Source organism: Daphnia pulicaria, chromosome 6 (genome assembly GCF_021234035.1).
Source record: "Daphnia pulicaria isolate SC F1-1A chromosome 6, SC_F0-13Bv2, whole genome shotgun sequence".
Classification (NCBI taxonomy): Eukaryota; Metazoa; Arthropoda; class Branchiopoda; order Diplostraca; family Daphniidae; genus Daphnia; species Daphnia pulicaria.
This window is the reverse complement of record NC_060918.1, coordinates 1,292,632-1,317,948: the sequence shown is the minus strand read 5'-3', so window position 1 is coordinate 1,317,948 and position 25,317 is coordinate 1,292,632. Positions and strand designations below refer to the sequence as shown.

Here is a 25,317-nt window from a genome sequence, read left to right as displayed (position 1 = left end):
AATTTGTAAATAATGTAGAGAATTTCCTTGTCCCATTTCCACTTAGTTTCAGTGACATGAAGAGTGTGAAGTGAACCACCTATCGCCGTGCTACTGCAATACTTCATGACACTTTTTTTAGCATCAGGAAATTTATCTCAACATGTGGAGTAATGCTGTTGGTTGCTTTGAATTCCATTTTTACGGTTTTGTCATCATGAACTTTTCAGTGTTTTTGTTAGAAAAAGTAAAGATTGATATGGTGTATTCATCTTTATATTTTCATTAATGTAAAACTTAATTTTTTTTTACAGAGCACGCAGTTTCTTTGTGGAATCGTGTGGTCCTGGCATGGAGGTTCTTGAGCCAACGCTGGTTTTTGTCCATGTCCAACGTTCTGCTCCATCCTTATCTTCCGGCGTAAGCTCATCCAGCTTCTGCTTCATCGCTTCCACGCTTCGTACACAAAAATACAACTTGTCTTACTTCACTGACGAGTTGGAACACTTCAGTGGTCGCTTCCGTGTCGCTGTTACACACCTGCAGTCAATCACCACGGGATTATGCCCAGGTACCCTACAATTTACTTATTTTCGTAGATTATCTATTCTAATAGTATACTTACTTGTGTCTGTAATAATTCCGAAATCAGGCCCTACTTAGACGTAACTTAGACGTTTTTTTTTTGCTAACGCTAGATGGCTTTTCGATAATAGTCAGCTGTCGAAACAGCCAGTTTCAGTTACTTTAAAATCTCTTTAAACATTTATCGGCAGCTGTTGTGTGGAGATTTTTTTAATGAAAACTGACGATAACTATTCCACCAACAAAGCTCACTTGTTAGATTTTCAAAAATGTGTTTTTGTTTTCTACTTTCGGATTGCTCATTTTAGTCAGTAGTTCAGAAAATATTCATTCGACGAGCAAAAGAACCACATATTCGTGATCCTCGTAAAATTTATGGTAAAATTCATGTAATTTTTGTTACGTACGCGTACTTCCGGTTTCGAGAATTTTCGTTCAGGAAAATTCTCGATTTTGGCCAAATTTTGGATTTCGTCTAAATCTCACTTAATCGACCCCAAATTTCATGGGGATCACGAATATGTGGTTTAATTTGACGACAGCTCAATGGTTGAGGCGCTGTGGTTACTTCCGGTATACTTCCGGGAAATTTTCTTAAGACTAGCAAGTGAGCTTTGTTCTGTGTATAGTTCTCAATATTGCAAGCTTGTTTTTAAGTTTTAAAAATTGCAACTTTAAATCTTTGAGCTAAAAAACCTGATTATTGATTCTTTCTGTATTATGTTACTTTTATTGGCATGTCACTTAATAAGAGTTGTTTTGTCCCTATTCAGGTAATGCAGAGGAGAGGTCGAGAAGATGGATTTTCTCATCTTTAAAAATCGTCACCGGTCTCCGTGGAATGTTGCCCCTGGTCCTGGTGCGAACGAAACTCGTTGGAGTGAATTGATGTAAGTTCATCATTTACAAGTTACTCACATTTAGGTTGTGTGTATTGTATTTTAATCCTATCCAATTTTTTAAAATCTGACTTAGAATGCGCAACAAAATACTTCTGGCAATGGAAAGGGACCATCACTGGAAAACGAAAAGGGACAATCGCGACCATCACCGAGACTCGTCATCAACGTGGATCATCGTATTGTTGGTATTATTTCATCTGTGTTAGTGTTAGTTAACCCGTTGGCTGCCACGCCTTTGTTCTCCCCTAGCTCCTTAGCACGGGCCGCGCTGTACGATCTCGTGGTTTTCATGCCGCGGGGTCGGACAGTCGCACCAGCCCAAAATTCGCCGCAAGGCGCCTGTTAGGCAATGCACCATAGGGACTTCCCCCTTGTCGATGCGGTGATGGATTCCATGGTGTATTAGTATGGTGGGGGAACTTTTGTTGGAATCGGCTATCTCGGCTGAAGCCAGTGGTCACGTATGATCAGCGCTTCCTGGTGGACAATTGGGTGAACTATGAGCTATAAACGGTTTGAAAATTTTCTAAGTCCGATTGCACTTTGCTTATGTACTTATAAAGCTATAAAATCGTAAAAAATTAGTCAATAACAGTAATTTAGTATTATTTTTCCAGCTTAAATTATTTCAAAATTAATAGACAACAAATATGAAAAAAAAAAGAAATTAGGTAATTGGGACTCGATACTGGCTACCCAGGAGTCGTAGCTCGTATCTCTAACCATTGCGACAACCGGTATATGTCTGCACTTGAAAATGTTAAATATATATACTATTTTACAGACGAATTATTTTACAAAAGATTAGTATTTTGGTTCATAGAGGGCACCAACAATACGTGACCAGCCCTGCAATTGGCTGTTGAGAATTCACTAAGCTCCGCCTCTTGTCCGGAAACTGGCTTCATTCGAGATAGCCGATTCCAACAAAAGTTCCCCCACCATACTAATACACCATGTGGATTCTAGAGGTTGTGCATTCCATCTTCTCCTGTCACCGTGTCAGCCCGGACTTGTCAGCAATGGCAAGTCCCACCTTGGTCATGGATCCTTCAGACGTGGCGCGTAGAGAAGTAAAATAACAACCTACGGGTTGTATGGCGTGGCAGCCAACGGGTTAACTTAAGTGTATGTGTATGAATGTATGTATGTGACTGTAAAATGTGGTGGAATTGTGGGTGGAGGTGGGAAAATAAAGCAATTCCTTTTCTAAGTTTTGTGATTGTTTCTTATAACTTGTAACAAAATAATGTTTAACAGTTGTATCAATAAAATTTCAACTCTGAAGTTTAACTTAAATTTAGGCAAGTGACTTACATACTCTAACCTTCGATGAAAAATCAAAGACTATCGCAACTTTGTTAAGCCACGCTGAGTTTAAATAGAGCTATTAACTTCAACAATTTAGAGTAAACATTTAACAGTACGTCTCTTTCGTAGTAGGCTTGAAGGTGTTGAGAGAAGTCATAAATAATTTACCATTAAAAATTTTATTTTCTCATTTAACATCAACAATGATTCCCAGTAACTAGTAACTATTAAGATATGACCGGCAAATCTGAACACATATAAATAAATCAGAAATTTCAGCTCTAGTATTAAAGAGCCTCCCTGTATTAAACTTGAGAAACGAAGGTTGTAATGTACCATTCAGGTGCCTTAATGGTGTAGTAGCTCGGGGTAGACATCGCAGCTTTGGTGCAGTAGGTTGGAGCAGACTAAGTAGTGATATAATACTCCGGTGCCTTGGTTGTGTAGTACTTGGGAGCATCGGTATGGGAGCGACGGAGCGGAGACTTGATATGGTAGCTGAGGGCAGCGTGGGCTGTAGTGTAGTAAACTGGAGCCTCAGTGTAGTATTTCGGTCCAACGTAGTACGAAGGAGCTGCCGCTGTGTAGTAATTCGGTGCAGAGTAGTACTAGGACGCTTCGGTGTAGTATTTTTCCGCTTTAGTGGCGTAATAAGCTGGAGCCTCGGTGTAAAAGGCCGGGGCAACATACGTAGTCGTGTAGTACTCCGGTGCCTTGGTGGTGTAGTACTCCGGTGCCTTGGTGGTGTAGTACTCCGGTGCCTTGGTGGTGTAGTACTCCGGTGCCTTGGTGGTGTAGTACTCCGGTGCCTTGGTGGTGTAGTACTCCGGTGCCTTGGTGGTGTAGTACTCCGGTGCCTTGGTGGTGTAGTACTCCGGTGCCTTGGTGGTGTAGTACTCCGGTGCCTTGGTGGTGTAGTACTCCGGTGCCTTGGTGGTGTAGTACTCCGGTGCCTTGGTGGTGTAGTACTCCGGTGCCTTGGTGGTGTAGTACTCCGGTGCCTTGGTGGTGTAGTACTCCGGTGCCTTGGTGGTGTAGTACTCCGGTGCCTTGGTGGTGAAGCTCGGGGTAGAATAATACTGCGGGGATTCGGTGTAGCAGTTAAGGGCAGCATAAGTTGTGGTATAATAATCTGGAGCCTTGGTTTAGTACTTGGGGGCCTCGGTGTAGTAACTGGTCGTGTCATATGGAGTTGCGTAGTAAGGCGGCAGCGTTGAGGTTTGGTATCCGCCATACCCAGAAGACATCGGTATACCAGTGGTCGCCCCAGCCAACAAAGATACAACACCCAACAGCAGCACGACACGACATCTTAGTTAACTAAGAATTTAATTAATTTGAAAATTAATTTGCAGTTACATCTGGTCACATCAACAATTAAAAACGAGAAATAATTGACTCGAAATAAAAAATTAATATTTACCTATGATTGCGAATTGTCTTAGCACGACAAAGAAAGCAGTTAATGACGTGTCGGAGATGATCACTTGACTGATTTCTTCGTTGTTGCTTTATGAAAGCACCAGATATATCGCCATGGGCAGTGGGGCACAGTAACCAGCCATGAATGGTACAACACCCAACAGCAGCACGACGCCTTAGTTAAAAAGACAATCAGTAAATTTATACAAAAATATTCAGTAATTAATGACATTAACAAAAAGTCAAAAGTAGCATTAATACAACACTAAGTAATAAAAAAAAGATAATATTTTCCCATGATTGCGAACTGGTAACACGATGAAGAAGGAAATTGGTAACAAATAGTGTCGCTGCAACAGTTGTTGCCGTGTCGGAGATGCTCACTCGACTAATTTCTATCGCCTTTTCCCTCTCGTTTTATACAATTTTTTTCATCCCTCCACCTCTTAAGCCTTGCGGCAATTGTACCTGCTTGATAATTATGAAACACGCCCCGTTCTCACCCAACCTCTACACAATTTTTGACACGTTTTATGTAATGATCTACGTGACCTTCGAAAGTGAAGGAAATGCAAACTGGCCTTTCCTCCTGCAGGTAGACTTTCTTGGGGATGGGTCTACAAAAACCAATATCAAAATGAAAACCAAATGGTTATTTAACACATCCCGTTCTCACCCAACCTCTACACCACTGCATCACACGTTTTACGTAATGATCTCTGTGACCTTCGAGTGCGAAGGAAATCCAAATTTGCCTTTCCTTCTGCAGTTTGACGTTGCTGGGATTGGAATGGGTCTACCAATATCAAAATGAATACCAAATACAAATGGTTATTACTTAAACTTTTCTCACTTTATACCAATTGACATTAGAGTATTTTGACTCGTTGCTTGGGTGAATGAATACATCTTCCATTTCGAACCTTTAGAAAGACAGTCGGCAATTTTGAAAATATTCCTCTGCAATCTTGTCTAAGTTTCAAACACAAACACATGATCAGTCCATATTCATTTCATAATGGGCACACAGTTGAGCCTTGTTAGAAACCTCTCTTCTCGGTCAATAAGTTATCAAAAGCTTCAAAAATGTTAACACTGGAACATTCCTTGTACTCACCTTTTACTTACACCCTCTAGTGAGATCTAGCATTTAAATACCCATACTGTACATACACGCAAACATAAGCTTAAAATCCATATATAATAAAAGAACAAGCTTTTGGGGGAGGAGCCTGTGTCTGTCACGGATAATGTGTCAACACAGGCTCCTCCCCCAAAATGGAACATGCCCAAACATGCCCAACACCAGATGTCGTCGCCGTGATGACGCAATCTTTGATGACGCAACAACCAGCATCACCACCAGATGTCTATAGCATCGCAGTGATGACGAAATCTTCAAGTACTGGGCAGATTTCCCACGATAAAATCTATTACGGGTAGATGATTAAATAGCAAAACAGTCTGACTTTACGCTAGACAAAAGTTCCCCGGATTTGAACGGGGCTCAGGTTACTCGTTTGTAATATATTTCCCTACTTACTACATGTCACAATACACCAATATCTGATGTAGTCTACAATAGCATGCGCCAGAAATTGAACTCGGGAGTTGGGACTCAAGCGTAATAAATCTAAACTGAACCACTTAGCTACTACTACGGACCTTAATCAAAGTAAACATTCCTTTACTCTCTCAGACAGGTTTCTTCGTAAGAATATGAACAACTTCCGCAGATAACTCAAAACGATGAGCGAAAATGGTATAATGGTTATAGTAACTAAATGTTGCTTACAAAGACCCAGGGTTCGATTCTTACTCCCTCCAAATGCCCGATGTCTGTTTGTACAATATAATGTAAACTAACACTACTAACTAAATCTCACAAAGTGGGGCTTCATACAGGCTTCATAATAAAACATATTAATCTACGCACAAATTAAGAATTTGCATAAGTATAACAATAAAGTACCTTGTTGAGTTTGATTTGGATTGAAACCAAAAGACGAGGTCCTAAGAGCATCATCCTCATTAACCAAGCGACCAAACTCGCTATCCTCCAAACTACAACCCTCACTCAACAAGTTTTTCCTTGCCAAAATCACAGCATCAGATAAGTCTAGTCTAGATTAGATAAAAAAATTGCATACAAATGAATAATTGCTTGAAATGCTGTTCAACTTACACATCACAGCTGATATTGGATTCCTCTTCTCTGCCGCTCTTTGCTGAAAAGTCAGCCTGACATTGGCTAAGAAATAAATAACAAGAGAATGTAACATGTTAACCATCACTGCAAATTTAAAGGTAAATAGGCTTACCAAGAGTACGAGTCACTTTTTGTGATGAGCATTGAGCAACAATGGCGCCATGAGTCAGCACAGCGGAGGGAAAATCTTGGGCTTGATCCTTCGGTTCCTGGGTTTCCCGTTCTTATATATATGGAGCAATTTCTTTACTGCAAACAGGGAATGAATTCAAGCCAATACTGTAAAATTAATTTTTAGTCTGAAACCATCTTCCTACCAAATCCAGTCGACTCGCACTTGGAGGTTACGCCTGGTTACGCTTACGCCGTAACGCAACGATTGTTTTGTATTTTGTCGACTGCAGTATTTGTTTTTTTACGACGTTGAAATAGTGAAATTGCTGCCGTTTCATTTTTTTATAATTTTAATATTTAACTTTTCTTATGAACTAGTATATGTCATGCTAATAATACTAAGACGTATTCAAAATATTTTTATCAATAGTTATTACTTAGTTTTGTTTAATATTAACCCTCATCATGATATCATCCATGATTTCTTATCGTCTTGGACTGTACTGTTGGTTAACCACTTTAATGATTTTCAATATAATTTTTTTTTTTTCTTGTCAGAAACGGATATCCTCCTTGTATGAGATATTGAGATTAGCGTAATCTACCAAATAGAAATTACGGTAAACAATGCCACAATGGTGTTATTACTCTTAACTAAACATATAAACACAGCAATGCAGCAATATGTGTAGGCATTGAAACATTTCATTCTGTTGATTGTTGAAATGTTATGGTCTTGAGATCATGAAAAGTAAATTAATTAATTTTCGGAGAATGTCTATAGAAATTTGTCATAGATCAACTAAACCGCAACAAGGTTATTTTATTATTATTTTTTTTTTTTTCATTCTAAAGCCCTAGATTTAAACTGAAAGATACCGAATCTGGAGGTCTATTTAGAACGATGAGGAATAACTGAATAAGCACTGCCCTACGCTGTGATAAAAATCATTGCTTAAGCCCGGAAACCGCTTTCGTAGCATAACGGATGGAAAACCACATTAGTAGTAGTATGTTTTGGCCACGAATTTTCTTTGTAAACGCTTATCAACAGACGAAAATTTTAAGTTGCCCGCTTTGTCCGTACATTTCCGTATGATGTTTAGAAGCCAAATGAAAATGAATTCATTGGATTCTCGAAATCTGATGCGTTAAGACAACTTACTAAGTTTGTCCTAGTTGTGTCGAAGAAAAAGCCGAAACATTTAAACACCAATCTCAACAAATGTCTCCAGCCATGAACTGTTCCATTACTCTGGTAAAAATTTGAATCGAAAATTTAAAAAGAATAAAAAAAAAGCTAAATTTGCTTAAAATAGCTAATTTTCTGTAACCATTTTTAAGGTGGTTTCCTTGCTGGCTATGATGGTGCTCACCAATGCACAGTATTTCGACAGTTTGGGTATAATTGTTTTACCATTTCAGTTTTCAATGTTTTCATGTATTTTTTTGTTTTCATTATTTTGCAGAAGTGGAAACTCGCGATAATCCCACTGCCTACTTGAGAGAGAAACGTCAGGGTAAGGCTATACTTTTCATAATGCTATTTCGAACAAAAGAGAATTTTGTTCTATTTTGTATTTACGCTGCTCTTTCATTGTTATCATTTACAATGTTTTAATTAAATGCAATCGAAAATTACAGTTGCAGTCGTCCCACAGATTGTGTCCAATGTAGCGCCACCGAATCCTTTAGATCCATCTTCCGGATGCTTCTGGAGTGGAACTGCTCCATTTTGTAGTCCAGCATGCGGCAAGACTTATCAGGAAACTTTGACGGACAAGAGAGGAAATGGGAAAAGATGTTGGACAGGATTTAAAAAACTTTGTTGTCCATTGCCGACCGGTACGGTTAAGATTTTCGGCTAACTTTCTGTTTTCGAAATCGAATAAACTCACGGTAAAACAAACAAGTGTTTTAACGTGAGCATACCGGTATATGTCTTTTATACAAAGTACTGGTATTTTTATATTTCAACATCAATCTTTTTCCTCATTCAATATTTCTTATCCACCATGTAGGCTAATCCTTGAAGCCCATAAGTAGTTTAGCATCCTCTGTGTTCTCTCCATTCTATAGCAATATACACTGTCTTCTAATTGTTAGACATCATTTCAAAATTCACAAATTTTTCCCCTTTTGTGTATTACTCTACTTCTGAAAATACATCTCTTTTTGCAACATCGTTCTGGATTGCACTTTGCATGCGAAAAATTTATTCTCTGTAACAAAACCATTTTTTTTAAAGAAATTATTGATGTAATGGAGAAAAACTATCTGCAAGTCGCTTGTCAGAAATATTACTTGCAAAATGATTTTACTTTTTCAACATATTCATTTTCCAAGCAACGGCAAACGCCCCAACTCGAAACTTTAATGCTGCCTCAATCAAGAATTGCTGACTTCCTTCGATTGACGAGTTTCCAATTAGATCGAGAATTGGTTTGTACGCAAAGTGGTGTTCGTCTAATTCTATAAAAAGGTGAAAAAAAAAACATGATAAAACCTATACAGTTCTAAGCGCCTTCAATCTGTCTGCTTATATTACGATACCTTTTATATTGACAGGTTTCCATTCTTGAATATTGTTTAGAATTGAATGCGCGTCACCAAACGGATGCAGACCTCGCTTAATGAAATAAAAGAACAAGCATCCGGCTGCAAACGTATCTCCTTCTGCTGTAGCACCAGGGATCGAGTAGCTGATATCTTTGATTGGGACTGTCGATTCGACGGAACGACTTGATCCTGAGCTCGATACTGATCTCCTTAACGATCCAATTATTTCGGGTCTCTTCCAAAATGTTGAGTGGCTGAGCTCTTCTTTGCTGCCACCACCAGCAGTAGCTGGATCCAATTCCGAATTTTTATCCCGCTCGATAATGTCGTTCAATTCTGCTGAATGGAAGGTAGGTTTAGTAGTTTCCGTGCCATCAGCAGCAATGCCTTGGCACAACCCAAAGTCTGCAAGCTTCATCTTGACAGGGTCAGAATTTGCAATGAGAATAGTTTTCGGAGTAAGGTTTCCATGAGCCAGGCCTTTCTTGTGCAAATAGATGAGCCCCTTGGAAATTTGATAAAGGACTTGATTGTCATACGGCATCGGCCCTGTATACTGTTTGTTACAGAATTGCTCCAGGGTGGCATCGAATCGTTCCAAGGCGAAATATCTGTTTCGATAAAATAATTGTACATTAACTTTATTTGTTTAAAATTTAATTTAATAAAATCATTTGTTAACCTCCATTCAGTATCTTCCTCGAATCCAAACAATTTTAGGACATTGGAGTGATTGAGGGTTCCTCTTTGATGCCAGTCAACAACTACTTCCCAGTGTTCCATGCAATCAGTTTTTTTAACTCTTTTGATTGCGGCTTTGTGTTCCGATGGGGGAATTCCCTTCCAAATTCCGCGGTAAATGGTGGAAGAATCACAACTTCTTTCACCCAGACGCAACGGTCGATTCCGACAACTCACATTTTTACCTTCAAAAAGAAATCCGACATCCGGTCGGGTCTTGAGACTACTGCGTCTGTTCACTCTGACTTCCATATCATACAACAAGTCAACTGAAAATGACGACGGAATACGAAGGTGTGTTATATGATGCCCGATATGATGGTGACAATTGAACGGAGACAGCTTATCTCGATTGAAAGTAAAAACCATTTGTGAATATAACGATAACTTTATTTTTATTTGTTGACCTTTTGATCTAATTTGGAGTAAAGCTTTTATTATTTGTTGAACTCCAACAGAGACGTTAGATGTGGACTATAGCATTCACACACTTCTATCTTATCTGCGTGTTCATGTACGTCTATTTCGACTCAACAAATTTTATGGTTATAAAAATATTTAATCTCCGGTGATCCTACAAGTTCTCGCCGTGCGCAGCTGAAACAATTTACGATAAAGTTAAATAATGTGGCGCCCGTCACATAGTAAAACGAAATTATTTGATCCTTCCATGATCCGATCCTTACAGCAGTATTACACGTGAAGCAGTAGTTATAGCTATACCGATTAGTTTAGTGTTTTATTATCCTTATTGGTTTATTTCTTCCCATATTTTAACAGCGCCAGCAAGGATTATCAAGGTGTCACACATAATAATATTTTTTATTATTTCAATATGTTTAAAGCTATACCAATTAGTTTGTATTATTAACTTATTGGTTAAATTCTTGCCGTATTTTAAGAGCCGCCAACAAAGATTATCACTGTGTCACACACAATAATAATTTTTATTATTTCAATGTTAAACTCCAGGAAAAAATGTGATCTGATCCCCACCCCAAAGAATCCCCGCACTTATGTCGCATACCGTAACATAATCCCGAAGATATAGACACGATGCGATGTTAGAAAAATTGGGATAAGAACTCCTGAGATTGTGCTAGGGTAAACTATACACGAGAGTTCCAGATTCAAACTCAACGGCATTGCCAGGACGGAACAGAGACCATTGGAAGCTTCCGGGTAAAGTAGTAGTAGTACAGTATCCAGCTTATTTCACTGTTGCAAAACTGGAGATGGCACTGAAATCCGGCACCGCAATCAGCAGAATAGTGGGTCTAGCATTATCAGTTTGCGTAATCTCGTCTTTAAAATCCATCTCATGGGCCATAGGAATTAAAATTAGAGCGCATGGACAGCAGAGAGTAAAGCGGCGTTATAGTGATTTCATCTCTCGGTTGTCCATGATAGCGTTGGAAATTTAGTTTTAAAATAATTTAAAAAAAAAGACAAGATAAAACTAAATTCAATAATTTAGATTTTCAAAAAAACATGATGCAATGAAATAAATATTGAGTTGCCTTAAACATGTTAATAAACTAGATGATATTTGGTTCATTATTCAGATTTATCTAGTTTTTTTAACTAAATAAAAAAACTAAATGAATAAATTTCTAGTCCTCACTCCTCAATGCTTTGAAAAAACCTGTACTGATTAAACAGAAGTGTTTAATTTGCTTCACCAACAAGAATGACCAAGTGACTTATTCACGCTTATTTACATGGATGAAGTTGGAAAGAAAAATCTGATGCCTGAAATTATGTCTTCATCATTTTCCCTCTAATTCGTTCATGGGGGCTTCAGCCTGGCCTCTGACAAAAAAGAAAGCTATGCCTGTGTCAGTGTGTCTGCCAGCTTTACATACTACAAAATAATTCACGCTCAAGTTTAAAAAATCAAGACAAACATACCTGCCAAAATATTAGAATGTCCATCGTCCTTGTAGGTTGTTGCATGGTTTTATCTATGGTTTCTAGTATTTTCTCACACTCTCAAAAATAAATTAAAAAAGACGTTTCATGTGTTGTGTTGTGTGTTCCCTAAATTTATTGTCTGCAATCTGGGATGGCCGGTGTTTTGCATTTGTCAGATCTCGAAAATGAGTCGAACATTGATATTCAATAAAACATAAATAAAATTCAATAACATAAATATTCAATAAAACTGATTAAGATAAAAAAATAAAATAAAATAAAACTCAATAAGTGGAATAAAACCGGATAATACGAGAAAACTAGATATTGGCAACACTAGATTTGCTTCGCTAGTCCATGATTACAGTTTTGGAAAACGCGGGAAAACGCAAATTTTATTATTACCATTTATTATTATTTAACGCAAATGTTCATATGGATCCGTTGGAATTTAACACATATTAACATTTTCAAGTTCGTTTGCCCGTTTGACAAGTCAATATGAAACACACTCATAGCATGCAACTGCAATACGATAACTGCCTTAGACTCCTTTTCAGACCCGCCTTTGGACGAAATTTGAGCGACTATTGCTGTTGTTTTGAGTAGGAACGTGGGTTTTCTTTAGTTTCTTGTTTCTAATCAGCTGGAATACGAAACTCGTTCAGCAGTTCGAGGCCCCTTTTTTCCCATTTTTTAACGGCTCACGTTGAACGTGATGCCGCCCTTTTCTTGTCTTCACATTCTCCTTCCGTTTTCCTAGACTTCGATGAAAACGGAACAAAGAAAACATGTCGTGTAACGACCATTATAGATTATGACGCGACCCTGCCGTGATTATTGACCTCTTTTAACTTTCGTGAAAAAGACAAAAAGGATTTGATAGATTTATTACACGGTTCATCGTGTCTACACAAGGCCTATTATGTTGCACGTTGTTGAAGTGTTTTAGTGTTTACAACCATCACTTTTGTGTGAACTTTTCGGTCGGCGAATCGATCAAAATAAAACATGTGATGAGAGGCACAGTAATGTCTTTAAAGTAACCTCCTATTGATGAAACCGTCAAAATCAAGGTGGAGGTCCAACAACGCCCCCGCACATTTATTCAATTATGAACAATACACGGAATGGATTTCTTTTCTTTTTTTGACGGGAAATAAAAATGATTGGGAGAGGGGGGTTCCATATGTGTAGGGCATATAGGAGGAATATTAGTAATGTGGGGGGGGGGGGGGAATGAATAAACTGACCGGAAGCAGGAAATGGAAGAAAGTGTCAACTCGAAAATGGAAATGAAACTGTAGGGATTTTTTTGTTTTGTTTTCTTGTTGTAATTTCAATGATTGAATTGCCGAAATAATACACGAACAGTCGAACACCAATTCTTACATGCGCGCATCCGAAATGTACACTTCACCGAAAAACAAAAAGTTTTTCTTTCATTCTATGCATTTCGTCTCATCACCTTCGTCATTTGCGTTATACTGAGCTCTTTCTTTCGTGTCCGGCACGAATGAATTTTTTTAATTTATTTATGTATTTTTGTTTCTCTGTCCGTCCAATGGTCATTCAGTAGTCAATTTGAAAAAAAAAATGCATTGAAATTAAAATCAAAAAATTAATTCATTGGAAATAAGGAATAAAAGTTTTGCAGTCACACGCGTCATCGTCGTCATTGTTTTTCGTGATTTTTAAAAAGGAAATCAATGAAGATTATATAAATTACAAGTACGTCGTGATATCGAAATTTTGTTTTCCCCAAAAGTAAAAAAAAAATAAAAATAAAAAAATAAAAGGAAATTCAAAAGTTGTGGGCCAAAGGAGAGAGGGGAGAAAAATGAGCAAAATCAAAGTGCACACGCGTCGGTTATGTTTCGCTGTTGGTCTACAACACACTCACACACACACAAATATTTTGCAAGAGAAAAACAAATTCCCGATCGAAAAAAATAATAAGGTTATTTTTTTAAATAAGTGAAACTTAATAATAATAATAGTTGAAAAAAAAAAAGTTTGAAGATTCCCAAGATCAGGAGTTACAAAATGGTGATCCGTCATTATTGTAAGTATTTGTCTCCACATAGTATATGTGATGTCGTAGTATTCAGAAGATTAGATAAAAACCCTCAACAAACAGACAGTTAAATTAAATAATAACTGGAAAAAAAATTAGATCGATAGAAATGCCGCCAATCAAATTTGACAAGTTGACGTGATCGCGCTATTTGATATCGAAACCTAACAAAAAAAGGATGATATCGTCAAAACTGGTTATTAAGTGCATTTGTCCGTCGATAATTTTTTCAGGGAAAATGTAAACATTCAATCAAGCGTTGATGCCTCGTCTGATTTTCCCAAGTTGTCAGTGTCAGTGTGTGCGTCAGTGTGTGCGTCTGTAAAAATAGCTAAAATATATATATATATCTATATATATGACAATCGAGCATAAAATCATTGCGGTCCCATGTAGTCGTCCCTTTGTCATTTTTTTTCTCGAATTTTCTGTTTAATTTTTTTTAAAGTTTCGATTTTGGTCATTTCTTCTGCAAGAAAAAGTCAGTTTGAAAATAGTCAAGTGATTTTTAGTCAAAAGTCACGTAGTAATAATAATACAAGTGTTCGTCGTTTCCATTTTATTTGAAAATGTTTTAAAAAAATCTTAAATTTAAAAAAAAAGTGAAGTTCTCGTTGGTGTTTTTTTAAATACTAGGCTCAGAGAAAATGTCACCCGTGATGTGATGCGTCTCGTCCAAAAAAGTCCGTCAAAACAAAATCATATTTAAAATAAGATGTCCCCCGTAAATGTGAATTCAAAGTCTGTGCGTGATTTCGTGTTGTAAGAGTCGTCCAACGTCTTCGTGTGTTGTGTGTGTGTGTTGTCTCTCTGTCTGTGTGTGTGTGTGTGTGAAGGGTCTGCGTGTGATGTGTGGAGTGGTGAAAAGCGTCTTCTTTAGTGTTTAGCGCTGGATACACTCGATTATAGGGCGCGCCATCAGTGATCCAGTGATGGATTTCGAAGAGTCCCAAGTCTTAAAAATGTGTGATGGTGGTTGGTGGTTTTGACATTTTGGTTATTTGAATTAAAAGTGGCCCTTTTTGTGGGCGAAAGCTGGATTGGCGAAGGCGGAGACTAAGGATCGGTCGACGCCGAAGGCCCGGTGCCGGATGCAAAGGAAAGCGGAGAGCAGACAGGAAATGATCAGGATGAGGAGAAGGACGACGAGGGTGGCGGCGAAGCCGGGCGACGTCATGCAAATGAGACCTTCCGTCTCGGAGCGTGACGGGAAGACGATGGTCGTCGTGTTGTCGCTCTGCTGTTCCAGGGCGAACGTCAAGTCGCCAGTCGACACCACCTGGATGATGCGGTTGATGCCAACGTCCTGCTGCTCGGCGGCGGCGGCTGACGGCGTCTCGGAAGCGCCAACATCACGCTGACTTCTGGGCGACCGCTGGATACCGTCCTGTTCGGCTTCAGAGCGCGGCCGGCTGGCCACCGCTCCGATCCGGTTGTATGGATTCCTGGGCTCGGCGCCCGACAGAGACGAAGCTGCCGCCGCGTAATCGGATCCTGCGCACTGATCGGGGCATTGGTTGCGACAGATTTGAATGGTACACTGGAAGTGAACTTCCATCGAGTCGGGGAATTTGAAGGCCTTTAATTGCAAAAACGGATTCAGAATTTGTAGAAATTAATTTTCAAATCAAATAATTTTTTTTTTAAATAATTACCTGGAAGTGAGCGTAAGAGAGGACGGAAGCGGAAGAGCCAAAGTTCTTGATCTTTGTGAATCGAGACATGAGCTTGGGTCGGGTGACGCAACCTCGCTGGTCAACCAGTTGGATGGGCGCCCGTTTGCCGTCATGGGCCATGCAGTTGCGGACCAGCATGTCGAATTTGCCGTCGTCGTCCTTGATGGCCAGCACCATCGTCATCGTCTGACCAATCTTAACCAGTCCAGACACTTCGGAAGCCCAGGGTCCCTTTCCGACCTGGATCTGCATCCAGCAGCCGACGTTGTCACCGGCGAAATCGGCTCGGACCACGTCCAGCATGTCGACGGGGAACGGGCGGAAAGTGACGGACTTTTCGTACTGGTCGTGCCAAGTGCAGCGCAACTTGCGGGCCTGATCCCAGACTTCCTGGACTTGTGGGTCGAACTGGACGATGATGGTATTCTCGAAGAATGTGCCAGAGCCGGCCTGTTGTGTGAAAATTCCAAACCAGAAATTGAGCATCTCATTATGGTTAACCGTTATTCACTTCCAAAATAAATCAAGTGCACAATTTAGCCTCCGGTTTACACCAAGCACCACGTAGCGGATGATAATTGAAGGCTATCGCTTTGGGTCGTCAATCGGTCGAAAACGTACTGGACGGTTTAATAACGACGTCTAATAAGGCGAACGTTATTCCCGTTTTCTTCCGCTTCAAATTTGCTTGTTTCATTTTCTCCTTTCTTTTGTTTCTTACCAGAAAACATACACACACTTAACCGGACACGCATTGTTAGCCATTTGCGGACGTCTAAAAAATATAACGTTTGTTTTAAAAAGAAGAAGAAGAGGCCAGACTAATTTCTCATGGCCAAGAGATACATGGAAACTGTATAGACTATATAGCTCTATACGCTTTGTCGTGCATAATAAAGACACCGTTAAGGAGACCGAGACGTCGTACGACTTTTTTTTTCGGGGGGGTAAGGCCAGCCGGTGGTAGGATACCGGGAAAATCGGCACGCGAACCTAACCATCGTGCATACGATGATGAACGGTTATCTGCTGTAGCGCGTAACGCAGCATGTGTTCGGCCATTACTTCACGTCACACACATGTCGTTACGTTATTATTACTGTACACTATTACGGCCGCCGGAAAGTGCACCCAAACTATACAATAGGCCAGAAAAGTCTATAGAGTACGGTGTTCTCTCTCTCTCAGGTCCCGAATGGTTGAATTGTTTGACAAATGGCCGGCCGTTCCCAAAACAAAATTTCACACGGTTGGAAAATGAGTCAAGAAAAAACGAATGTCGGTGACGTACCTGAGAGCCGTAGCCGTAAAGGCCGTTCTCAGTGTTGCCGGTGGTTCCGCAAGTGTTGATCGAGACGTCGAAGTTGGCCGAGGTGCGGCCGAGACCGGCCGGCAGGTGGACGCAGTTGGCGTTGGCGTAGTGACCCTTGGAGAAGATGACGCCGTTGAAGGGCTTGTCAAACTCGATAAAGACCTTCATCAGATTCTTCTCGCACTTGACGTCCAGGGAGACGATCCTGGGCATGTCTTGGACTGGAGCCGGCCAAGGTTCAGACGGAGCGGCCTGGGCTGGAAGAGCGACCGTGGCTTCGGGTCGGTACTGTTGTTGTTGTTGGACTTGATGGGCCGGCTCGGGCAGAGATGGAGCGTGAGTGGGTCCGTTCGAGTTCCTCTCGGCCGGTGGCGGTGGTGGAGGAGGCTGGTAGGCCTGGGCGGGCGGCTGGTAAGACGGAGGTGGTGGGGGTGGTTGGTAGGCCGGTTGCTGGTAAGTTGGCTGGGCAGGGGGTGGGGGAGGAGGCTGCTGGTAGGAAGCCTGGGGAGGAGGTGGAGGGGGTGGCTGGTAGTTGGGTTGCGGAGCGGAAGCGTAGGCGGCCTGCTGGACTGGAGGTGGTGGAGGTGGTTGGTAGGCCGGTTGAGGCTGATACTGAGGCCTGGGTGGTGGCGGAGGTGGCTGAGAGTAGACAGGGCGTTGGGGCGTGTAAATGGGCTGAGGCGCAGGTGGTGGTGGTGGTGGAGGAGCCGATTGGTAGGCAGAAGCCGGTGCGGAAGCGGCCGGAATGTAAGGGCTGGGCGGAGGAGATTTGTACTGCGCCGGAGGATTGTACTGCTGCTTGGGCAGAGTGGGCAGAACGACGGATGCTGGATGAACGGGGACGGGCAGAGGGACCGGAATAGGTCCGTTTTGCTTGCCGTGATAATGCTGCGATGGCTGGGCGGAGTAACTGGGACCTTGTTCGTGATGGTGTCCATGTCCGTGACCGTGACCATGTCCGTGTCCATGTCCAGCTCCGTCCTTCTCCTGGACGTTGGTCGATTCCAGGGCGAGTTGATCTTCTTCTTCCTCCTCTTCGTCGACATCTTCACGGTGTTCGGCGTGAAGTGCGGATGCGTGCGGCTCTTCATCTTCTTCTTCCTCTTCTTCCTCCTCTTCTTCACCTTCAACGGCCTCGATGACGGCCACACGTTTCTCGGCTACTTTGGCGGGAGCTTTGCTCGGAACAACCGCCGCTGGGGCCGCAGGAGCCGCAACCGCTGGAGCCGCTGCCGCCGGTGTTCCGGCGGCGGAAGGGCTAGCAGCGGCAACGGGATCTCTTTCCGCCGTCGGTTGTGCCACGGTTTTATCTGCCGGCGATTTGGCGATTTCTGCGGTGGTCGTGGTCGTGGTGGTGGTGATGGGCTTTTCGGCTGTTTTGTCCAGCAAAGGCACGACGGGCTTGGCGTCGACGGGCTTGGTTTCGGGTTTCTTGACTTCCTCGGCCGCCAGGACCACCTGTCGTCCGAATCAATTTCAAAAGAAAAAGAAAAACAAAAGAAAAAGAAAAATTTAGATTTCGAGCGCAAGAAACAAGGAAGTCGGTCTGATTGCGGCCATTGGCTGCGCGTTCTTTCCAATCCACCGGGAGCCATGCACAGTTACACACACACACACAATGATGATGGCGCGCAGTAGCCGCCATCGTATCGAGGCCATTGGGTCAATCACATTCCGAGTTGCCATCAGCCCAAAGGGAGAGACGTGACGAGCAACCCGAACCCCAAAAAGAAAAACAAAAGAAACAAAAATCGCGTTCCGAAACGAACGAACCAACGAAAAAAGAACAATGAGACGTGTGTGTGTGTCTGTCGGGAGATAGAAAAGACAGCGCCTTTACGCACCGATACCTATCACGTTATTATGTACATCTAGAAAAAGAAGAAAGAAAAGAAGAACCAGGGATACTGTTGGTGTAGTAGTAGTAGTACTACGTGGTTTTCAGTACATTGTCTTGCCCTGGAGAGAGTTAAGAGAAGACACGCATTGTTGGATGGCTGGTGGCGCTCAGAGTCGTGTCGAGCGCCCCGAAAGAAAAATAAAAATTCAACCCATCCATCTTGTAATGCTTTTTGTGTTTGTGTGTGTGAGCCTTTCCGGTGTGTCCTCAATTGCCTCTATCGTCGTCCCCCCATAGTCATGAATCAAACACACAACAACGAACTATAAAAATACAAAACAAAAAGAAAAGAAAAGAAAAAGAAACGGCTGAAAAGCTCGCGTGCAATCGGCCAATTCGGACTAGGCGAAATGGAAGTCTAATCGAGTCTAATACCGATCGGGAAATATCGTGAGGAATGAAGAATCACGGGCGGTCGCATCTGAAAAAGAACAAGCGCGAACAACACACACAGCAAACATTTTTCTTCTTTTTCTTTTTCTTTTTTGACTCGTTCGACGTGTTAAAATGAAAGATTGGGTGAGAGAGCACTTTTGAATTGAAATTTTTAAAAAACAACATTCGGAGGTGTGACCTTTCTCTCTTCATCCGTCATCGTGAATACAAATCAAGCTAAAGTCTCTTGTTCATACAGCCTCTGCTGTTGACCGAACGTTTGATCCTTTTAGGAATCAAATAAAAGATGGGAGGTACGAAAATGAGTTGACCGCCTAACCGACTCCGGTTCACACAGCGCAGCGGTCAAATCCCCGAGATTCTTTTGTTTCGCAGAAAATAAATAAAAAGGAATTTTCGTCTTATATGGCTGGCCATTATCACATTGTTATGCAGCACTTTTGCACAGTCATTTCGCGCCGAGACTGGAAAAGGACGACCCCCCCGTTAAAAAGACAAAAAAATAAAACAAGGAACCCCAAGACGGGAATATAACTACGCACAGACAATCACACGAAATGAAATACAAAAACCATTTGGGAAAACACAAGTCCGACATGTCCAAGTTTGGCAATGCAAAAATGTTGTTTCAACTACTTAAAAAAAAACCCTGTCTGGGTCAAACCCCATCTAGAAGGAAGAACATCACGTTGGAAAAACATGAACTAGAACTCGTTCGTTATCTATTCTCCTCCTATATCTCTTTCTCTCATCGGTTAGATTCTTTTTAGTCTCCCGTTCTTTCTGCACGCTGAGTTTTGACTTCCTTTTTTTCTTTTTATATTATGTCTATCCATCTCAGATGGATAGTTTTTTTTTTTCGGGGTGTTTCTGATGTGTGCACAAAATTCTTTCTCGTCTGATTACATTCTCCTCCAAGTTTTCCCCGCACAACCAAAAAAATATTCACTTGCCAGCGTGAGGTCTTTGCTTACCCTTTTAGACTCTGGACACGCCGACTTTTCTTTCCATTTATTTCGATATTTATTACTCGGGTTCGCTCATTTCTTTTTTTTTAACCAGAAGTAAAAAAAAAAAAGAAAAAGGAGGAACTCCAAACAACAACAACAACAACAACAACCAAAAAAGAATGTCCATAAAGGTAAACGGGCCGAGTCTCTCTCTCTACCTATGGCGAAGGGGGGGATTTAGAGAATAACGGACAGGTTCACCCGAGGCGCCAAGCTTCATTTGAATGGCCTCTATTTATGCACCGGCCCAGCAACAACAACCAAAAAAACTTATGATTATATACACATGAATCTTTTTTAACTTCTCTCTTTGGCCTACTATAGTCCTCTACTCTCCTCTGCTGAAAGCCAATCACCAGCGCTGGTTTACCTCTAGCTACTAAGCGTCTTCTAATCTTTTTTTATTTTTTGGACAGTGAAATGTATGTCGGTGCCTAACTACTGTGCACAAACGAGAAAGAAGAATGACATAAGATGAGTTTTTTCTCGGACACGGGGGTCAGGAGTCCAGTCCTAGGCGCCATGATCAAATAGTTTTTAAAATAAAATATGAAGACAGTTCTGCAGGGCTTTTTTTGGGTTCAAGTAGGGGAAAAAAATCTTTTACTGGCTGTACTGAAATAATGAATGTGTTCAACTAGACGTTCCTTGGCGGAAACAACGCCGCAGGAGGGTGCACAGTTTCTTTTTGTCTTCTTTGTGAATAATTGTTTAGATGATTTCTTTTTTTTTCGGGGTCTGCGCTAGGAATTCCGTAGAAGTACTACGAACAACAGCGTCTCTAATAATGTACGAAAATAATTGCGTTGTGACGACTTGGCAATTGCGCGGCCGCCGACCGCCGTCGCTCCCTCGTCCGCCCACCCACACCGCAACAAAACAACGTCTTCCCCCCAACCTTCGCTCACGGGCCTAGCCTTTTTTTTCTTTTCTTTCTTTCCGTGTAGAGAAAATATCGAAGGAGTCCAGGCATTTACTAGTCGTGTTTCTTTTTTCCTTTTTAGACTGTGTGTTTCCACTCAGACAAACAGAGTCGAAATTTATTGAGGACGAGCCCATTTTTTAAAAAATGTTTTGGTACTACGTCTACTAGCGTCGATTTGACTCGGCTATTTGCCATTGTCGTTGGGGCTCTGACGAGGAATCTTTCTGAGCCGTACCGTACGGTTTTTTTTTTAAACCGCAGGTAATTTTGATTTTCTTGTTCGAAGCTCACGAACCGCCAGGTTTTGCAGAAATGCTAAAATCAGAAGGAGGTGACAGTTAAAATAAAAGAGAACGTTAACTGCTCCGTTTCGCGCATCATCTATTACGCTTTAATGTTAACCTTGGCTCACGACCGCGTCGCGGCCGTTTATTCGCAATTGACGTCACCCGCTCGGATGAATCTAATAACCTCCAAGCAGCACCCCCAAGCACCCCCAAAAATTGAAATGTTGCGCGGGAAAATTCAAACAAAAAGAATTCAATCGAGCGCATCGCGTGTTGATTCGACGACTAATTCGTCGGAGCGCGCAAGACTATGAAACTATTAAGGATAGGAAAATAACTAGTGGCCTAGTGAAGTTACGACGTGTAAACTTCTTCTTTCCAACACTATCAGAAGAAAAAGGGAGGGAGCCCCCATAACGCGGTGTGTGAACGCGATCAACCCTTTTTTTCTTTTCTTTTTCCATGTCGTCGCGTTGTCGTGCAAGTCTTTAATGGACGTCAAAAACAGCTGAATTGAAACGAAGGAAAAAGAAGAAAAATAAAATGAATGAACGAACGAACGGAAGCGAACGAACGGTCTTTTGCGGGTTGGGAAAAAATAAAATAATTCCACACCACCGCCACCAGCAGTGGCAATAGCAGAAGGGATAAGAAGAATCGAAAAAAAAATGAGAGACGCGAGCGAACGCGGTTTTTTTCTGTTGCTCTGTGAGAACTTGACGACCCATATCCCGAAGGCGGGACGCTCCATCGCTCCATGTACGTGTTGCACATGTGTGTACCCCGGTAAGAAAGGTGCGGCTCTTCTGTGTGTATCGCCCATGTGTGTGTGTGTGCAGGTGAAGCCACAAAACTGTCAATGGCTTCCTACTAGGAAGAAGAAGAAGGCCCAAGGGGCTCCATCAATTGCGTTCAGGAGCCCCGAGGCGAATAGGGACGGGCTAGACGGGAAACGGGAGAAGCTCTGAGCAAGGTGCAACATAACAGGTAGAAGACGTGGTAGTGTAGTGGGCGGGGCCGAGACGATCCCCCCCCCCCAAAAAAAAAGAAGCCCGACAGGTCCCGTTAGAATTTTTTACCAAAAGGAGGAGGAATAACGCCGGCAGCCAAGCCGACAGCCACCTCACCTCGCCAGGTATGCGCCTACATAATAACGGTCAATGTGCTCCATTCCCTTCTTCTTCTTCTTCTCCAAGGAGGAATGTCTCGGGTATAACACAACACGCACACGCGTTCTTCGCCCTTCTTTCAGCCGTCACCTCCTCCTATATAGCAGCCAGCCCAGCCAGCCAGCCCCTCCAGCACAAAATCTCAATCCCTCCTACTTCTTCTTACTTCTTCTTCTTCTAGCTGCTTTATTACACACCATGAAGTAACACAAGACCGATTGACCTACTTTGACGTCCTTTTTTTAAAACTTGTGTACCTGTTTCTTTTCTCTTTGAAATAACCTCCCCAAAACAATTCCTCTTCTTTTGTTGCTGTACATGTTGTCCGTCAAGTTTCGCCTCTAGCAGCCGGCCAACAAACTTCTCTCCGTCCGTTTCGACTTGATTACATCTCGCATATAAAAACAAGATAAGAACCTCATTTTCTCGTTGCATTTCATTGGCAATTTGAAAAATGCGAATGAAAACGACTACCGAGACAGCCGACCGTTTTTCCTCCCTGCACATTTTTCACGCACATTTTCCAGTACAAGAACAAAAGGGATAATTTACAACGACACTAACAAAGATATCAACGGGAGAGTTAATTAAAAAAACATTTTTTTAAAAAGGAGATGGCGCCGATCAAAAAGAAAACGGGAGAAGAAGAGCTAATTGCGTTCGTTACTATCCGGCAGGCTCGTTCGCCGCACGCAAGGCTTTATATTATATAAGACAGCGCGTGCGCTCCCGTATACTATGCCCCTCATATCCTAAATGTGTGTGTAATAACTAAGTACACACACACACACGATAGGGAACTCGGGGTCTAAAATAGTCCCGCCCGCTCCCGCTGAGGGACCGTCAGGAGCGGACTCTTTGTGAATGGTGGGCCGAATAAAATCAAAAGAAGCGGGAACAGGTGCTCCGGGCGCAGGTGGAGAGGTCATCCCGTCCTTGGCCTTGATCTTGCGCAACTGGTCAGTTCCTCATCTCCCCCCCCCCCCCCCGTAACTATTTCGATAGCCCAGACAAAAAAAGAGGGGGGTTCTCCCTTCTTATTTTTACACCTTCCGGGTTAACTGGGTAAAAGAAGATACGATGGGGGGAGTTGAAAAACTTTAATTTTCTACCGACAAAGATCTTGTGAGAAAACCCTAGATATCTCTTACACACACCTATTTGAAAGGTTCTTCTAACCTATTGCTTCAGGGGTTATAAATCCAATGAGACGTAACTTGAACCAGCCAAGAAAGCAAAAGAGCTTTTTTCTCCAAATAACACGTGACTATTTAAGTGGAAATTTTTTTAGCTACTTTTTATTTTATACCTGGCCGAACAAAATGGACTTCCTGATCCGTGAAAAAGCTCATCCCCCCTTTTGGTAAATTTTTTTGTGTGTCCAACAATTTTAAAAACATTTTCAATTTGAAAGAAGAAAAAGAAGAATAAACGTCCCTTTTAAAAGTTGTCTGTGTGGTCGTTACTTAGTAAAGAAAAAATACGTAACGACAGAGTCTTAAGAAGAAGGAGGAAGTCGCTGGGTATATGTGTGTGTACGTGAGAAGAAGACGGCGGGGGATATTATAGCGAGGAACCGGTATCTAGGCCAAGTTCCAGGCACTGCGACCGGTTTTTTTTTGTACACAGTTGTTCCCATCTCCTCCCTCGAGCCTCGAAATGACACACGGCAGTCAAGGGCTTCTGTACGTAATACGACGTGAATTGGCAACCGGATCAAAACCACCAAAGTTTGGCGCATCACAAAAATGTCACCGTTACTTTTAGACGGGGGGAAAAATGAAATCATTTCAATTCCTGACGGTTGTACACTGTCAATCATTTTTACGATATGATTGAGGAATAAACTCCCCAACCAAAAATTTTGAGGGAAAACACGACAGATAATTTGAAATTTGAAAAGAATTTGGAGTAAAAAAACTCACCGCGCCTATGAAGGCGGTGACCAGCAGTAACCTCCACACGAACATTTTCTGTTTTCTCTCTCGGCTCGGTTGTAAGGTAGGCGCGTTTAGGTATCACCACGCACCTGTAGATCCCGTCCAGGATCGTAGGGGGATTAACAAAATTTATATTATTGTGTCACACGTTTTGGGGGGGTGGGGAAGTCTTGATTTGGGTTGGTGGGGGGGAAAATTGCAAATGAAAAACGAACCTTGATGGATGGCGTTAAAGGCAACGACGGTGAGCGCACAGGTGGAATAATCCGAATCACTTAATCGTTGTGTCAAATCAATCGACGCGAGAGAGAGACAAAAACACGACAGAAAATCCTTCACCATCAACGACTAACCAAGTCGGCGGATGAACCGTGGGGTAGAAGAAAACAAATCACACAAGGCGGAAGATTTTTTGGGGGGAATCAGAAAATGCAATACTTGAACGGTAATTTCAAGTTTTGTACTTCGACTTGTTTTTTCTTTGGGGGGAGGGCTGTTTGTGCTCACGAGCAACAAGATTTCAGGTTTGTTTCTCAACTCAAAACTGCTACTTCAACTTTATTTTTCAAAAAAAAAAAAAATGTTCGTACGACTGTGAGGAGAGGACGACAAAAAATGAGCAGAGCAAGAGAGAAAGACGTTTCCAGTTCGGCTGGTGGTTTTGAAGCGAATGACGTGCCGTTGGTGCTCACCCGGCTGCTTTATAACAAACAGTTGGCTTTGCTATACTATACTATTCTATTCGTTAGAGCGAGAGAGGGGAGACATATATAGCTTATAGCTTGAGAGCCCCAGCAGACCCCCAGCAGAAGTAAGGAAGAAGAAGTTCCACCCACCTACCTCCCCGGGACTGCCTTTGGGTTTCCTCTTCTTCTTCTTTCTCCTCTTC

At 41.9% G+C, this 25,317-nt stretch overlaps 3 protein-coding genes and 3 long non-coding RNA genes across 8 annotated transcripts; 2 read left to right on the top strand and 4 right to left on the bottom strand.

The window, feature by feature from the left end:
* Positions 1–109: 109 nt before the first annotated feature.
* On the top strand, positions 110–1,705 carry LOC124343907. Its single transcript, XR_006919432.1, has 4 exons — positions 110–226; positions 294–550; positions 1,338–1,454; positions 1,540–1,705. It is a non-coding gene; the product is annotated as an uncharacterized LOC124343907 (long non-coding RNA).
* A 2,199-nt stretch (positions 1,706–3,904) lies between these two features.
* Positions 3,905–4,369, bottom strand: LOC124343869. The gene is made up of 2 exons (XR_006919382.1): positions 4,201–4,369; positions 3,905–4,097 (listed from the first exon to the last, which is right to left on the bottom strand). It is a non-coding gene; the product is annotated as an uncharacterized LOC124343869 (long non-coding RNA).
* A 546-nt stretch (positions 4,370–4,915) lies between these two features.
* On the bottom strand, positions 4,916–6,797 carry LOC124343888. 2 transcript variants are annotated; one of them, XR_006919408.1, is made up of 6 exons: positions 6,726–6,797; positions 6,521–6,657; positions 6,385–6,450; positions 6,172–6,323; positions 5,060–5,171; positions 4,916–4,995 (listed from the first exon to the last, which is right to left on the bottom strand). It is a non-coding gene; the product is annotated as an uncharacterized LOC124343888 (long non-coding RNA). The 2 variants fall into 2 exon arrangements; XR_006919409.1 differs by lacking the exon at positions 6,172–6,323.
* Positions 6,798–7,597: 800 nt separating this feature from the next.
* On the top strand, positions 7,598–8,707 carry LOC124343816. The gene is made up of 4 exons (XM_046797306.1): positions 7,598–7,780; positions 7,867–7,924; positions 7,992–8,042; positions 8,167–8,707. Exons 1-4 carry the CDS (start codon positions 7,748–7,750, stop codon positions 8,388–8,390), a joined length of 366 nt encoding a protein of 121 aa, XP_046653262.1. The 5' UTR covers positions 7,598–7,747; the 3' UTR covers positions 8,391–8,707.
* On the bottom strand, positions 8,392–12,650 carry LOC124343686 (sensor for unfolded proteins in the ER ire1-like). 2 transcript variants are annotated; one of them, XM_046797115.1, is made up of 4 exons: positions 11,734–12,650; positions 9,764–10,091; positions 9,076–9,692; positions 8,392–8,994 (listed from the first exon to the last, which is right to left on the bottom strand). In XM_046797115.1, the coding sequence occupies exons 2-4, from the start codon at positions 10,072–10,074 to the stop codon at positions 8,840–8,842; spliced, it is 1,083 nt and encodes a 360-aa protein (XP_046653071.1). In that variant the 5' UTR covers positions 10,075–10,091; positions 11,734–12,650; the 3' UTR covers positions 8,392–8,839. The 2 variants fall into 2 exon arrangements, with proteins under 2 accessions (XP_046653071.1, XP_046653070.1); XM_046797114.1 differs by having other exon boundaries at positions 9,764–12,650.
* A 157-nt stretch (positions 12,651–12,807) lies between these two features.
* On the bottom strand, positions 12,808–25,182 carry LOC124343597. The gene is made up of 5 exons (XM_046796979.1): positions 24,644–25,182; positions 24,414–24,517; positions 16,781–18,259; positions 15,469–15,939; positions 12,808–15,392 (listed from the first exon to the last, which is right to left on the bottom strand). Exons 2-5 carry the CDS (start codon positions 24,456–24,458, stop codon positions 14,820–14,822), a joined length of 2,568 nt encoding a protein of 855 aa, XP_046652935.1. The 5' UTR covers positions 24,459–24,517; positions 24,644–25,182; the 3' UTR covers positions 12,808–14,819.
* Positions 25,183–25,317: the final 135 nt, after the last annotated feature.

Excerpts from the sequence above, each read along its gene's own strand:
- LOC124343816 (XM_046797306.1), top strand. The coding sequence starts at position 7,748 with ATGTCTCCAGCCATGAACTGTTCCATTACTCTG. Across the intron at positions 7,781-7,866 it reads TGAACTGTTCCATTACTCTG|GTGGTTTCCTTGCTGGCTAT; the intron begins GTAAAAATTTGA and ends ACCATTTTTAAG. Across the intron at positions 8,043-8,166 it reads CTTGAGAGAGAAACGTCAGG|TTGCAGTCGTCCCACAGATT; the intron begins GTAAGGCTATAC and ends CGAAAATTACAG.
- LOC124343686 (XM_046797114.1), bottom strand. The coding sequence starts at position 10,191 with ATGGTTTTTACTTTCAATCGAGATAAGCTGTCTCCGTTCAATTGTCAC. Across the intron at positions 9,693-9,763 it reads GAGGAAGATACTGAATGGAG|ATATTTCGCCTTGGAACGAT; the intron begins GTTAACAAATGA and ends TTATCGAAACAG. Across the intron at positions 8,995-9,075 it reads GAAACCTGTCAATATAAAAG|AATTAGACGAACACCACTTT; the intron begins GTATCGTAATAT and ends ACCTTTTTATAG.
- LOC124343597 (XM_046796979.1), bottom strand. The coding sequence starts at position 24,458 with ATGTTCGTGTGGAGGTTACTGCTGGTCACCGCCTTCATAGGCGCG. Across the intron at positions 18,260-24,413 it reads TCACCGCCTTCATAGGCGCG|GTGGTCCTGGCGGCCGAGGA; the intron begins GTGAGTTTTTTT and ends TTCGGACGACAG. Across the intron at positions 15,940-16,780 it reads TTTACGGCTACGGCTCTCAG|GCCGGCTCTGGCACATTCTT; the intron begins GTACGTCACCGA and ends TTCACACAACAG.